This window comes from Echinococcus granulosus, assembly GCF_000524195.1.
Source record: "Echinococcus granulosus chromosome Unknown EG_S00015, whole genome shotgun sequence".
Classification (NCBI taxonomy): domain Eukaryota; kingdom Metazoa; phylum Platyhelminthes; class Cestoda; order Cyclophyllidea; family Taeniidae; genus Echinococcus; species Echinococcus granulosus.
Genome location: NW_020170395.1, coordinates 81,150 through 83,242, shown reverse-complemented (window position 1 = coordinate 83,242; position 2,093 = coordinate 81,150). Strand labels below are relative to the sequence as shown.

Here is a 2,093-nt window from a genome sequence, read left to right as displayed (position 1 = left end):
AAACACAATGTGTTGGTGGTCTAAGGACACCATGCACTAATTTTGTACGACTACTGTCTTCGTCTCCTCCTGCAGCAGCAACAGCATAACCCTCACTTCTGACCCTACAGTGCAGACATCTCGCTTCAGCAAGACTTAACTGCGTGACAATTGATAATACTAGTAACACACAGGTACGTTAGGCACAATGGAAATGGTTTAATTGAATGCTAGGTGGTGGAGAAGGGATGAGGTGAGTGATGACCCACCGGAGTTTGGTCGACAATAGTTGGCTGTTGTTCTTCATCATTTCTTGACTTCACAAGGCGTCCGATTAGACCGAATTGGAAAGCACAACAGGCTGTGATTAAGGAGCACAGGAGAAGAACGATTCCCACTCCCAAGAGTCCCGCTCCGATTGCGAAATTCCTACAGAGAGAAAAGCGCACGTTTACTCACTGCCTCTCATCAGACAAAATTACACATGAGTAGATATTTTTTGCTTCCAATGTCTCGAAAATAGTGAGAGGATACGAAGGATGGTTGGCCACCGAATCAGTGTGAAATCACTCCCTCACTGCTGCTTGAGTGAAGTGTCGATTGCCTTTTAACTTGTGGTCAAATCTTTGTCTTACTTTAGCCATGAAACCAACTCAGCAGCAGCAGTAGCAGCACTGACATCCTGCATCGCCAATGTCATCGCATGACAACCGAGCATTTGACGATGGTGTGGGCGAGGTTTATCCCACAGGAGATGGCAGTACTGTTGCAACTGAGGCATGCTAGTTACCAACACCGACATTTGATTTGGTTGACGTCAACAGGATTGTGTAGCAAGAAAAGGCAAATCTGTGCTGCATGCGTCGAGAGTTGTGGAGAGAATGTGGATTGGCGGAAGTGCTCGAGTCAAACGAACGCATCAAGTGTGAAGATGCAACTTCCAAAAGACAAATGAAGGTGGAAGCGTAGCAGCTTGTCGACATTGCACATTAATCTATTGGGAATGCAGGCGATTGTAATGTGTCTGTCAAAGAAGCTCCCACACGTCCAATCGCCTTTCAACGCCTTCCCTCGCTACGGTGCAGCTGTGCGCCTTCCTTTCATGATCAACACATGAGGCAACTACTTGCCAGACAGGTGGCACAAGACGCACTTGAAACAGGATTTGTTATTTAGCCCTCAACTGATTTTCGAATGCTCTCTGTAGCACCACCTTTCTCTGAAATGCTCACACATTCACTTCTACATGCTTTTGCGGTCACAGTGCACTGAAGACATTGGATGAAATCGCATGATGTCACATTTGGTGCGAGCGAAGTATGCTTCAGTGCGTTTCTGAGGGGGCAGCTGAAACTTTGTTAAAGTGGAGCTGACTACATTGGGGCAGGCGATGAACTTGTGGTGCACGTGACACCACAATGCTCTGAGAAACAAGAAGTAGCAGAGCTGTAAGTAGTCTCTGCATACAGTAATCGAAATGAAAAGTTAATTTGCCACACCCAGAATAATGACGGCACTGACAACTGCCATTAACGATGCGTCTCTACAGTCAAGCCAACATGATAGGAATGAGAAAGTAAGGGACTTACTCGCTTTGTTTATGCCAATCATCCCAGTCGTCATCGAAACTCAGGCTTTTATTGGGATACTTAACCATCAGCACTACACCAGCGATGATGAGTGCCACACTGACGACAATCAGCAAAACGGAGACCACCTTGCAGAGGAGTGCATTCGCACTGAAACAGGCACCAACAGCTTCCTTTCCACGACCCATTACTCTGAAGCAAGATTACAACACATTGAACACATTTTCGTGTACGAACATACTTCTCATTGGTTGTGCAAAATGGTGCTAACAAAGTAGCCACCTCGGTGTGTGGCACAGGACATCGGATTGGCCTTCCTCTCCCACTTTCATCATTTCAGCCTTACTGTAGGTGAATGTCTACGCATGCACTTGAATAAGCAGGATGAAGCACCTGAGGGAATGAGGACGATTACGTGGATGATACGTTGATTGCACAACGGGTGCGAGTGAGACCACTGACAAGTTGGTCTTCCATGCAGTGGCTGAAATCACTAACCTTACACCAGTGGTGGAGTCATCATAC

At 46.5% G+C, this 2,093-nt stretch overlaps 1 protein-coding gene across 1 annotated transcript in view; it reads right to left on the bottom strand. All coding sequences in view use genetic code 11, as the record gives it.

Annotated features, from left to right (window-relative positions):
* Nucleotides 1-1,756, bottom strand: part of EGR_03027 (hypothetical protein) — a gene marked incomplete at both ends in the record, with an annotated part of 3,318 nt that extends 1,562 nt beyond the window's left edge. Inside the window, 2 exons of the mRNA XM_024492276.1 lie at nt 249-408; nt 1,569-1,756. Of these exons, the coding sequence (XP_024353202.1) occupies nt 249-408; nt 1,569-1,756 (348 nt within the window). The remainder of the gene's footprint in view (nt 1-248; nt 409-1,568) is intronic.
* Nucleotides 1,757-2,093: the final 337 nt, after the last annotated feature.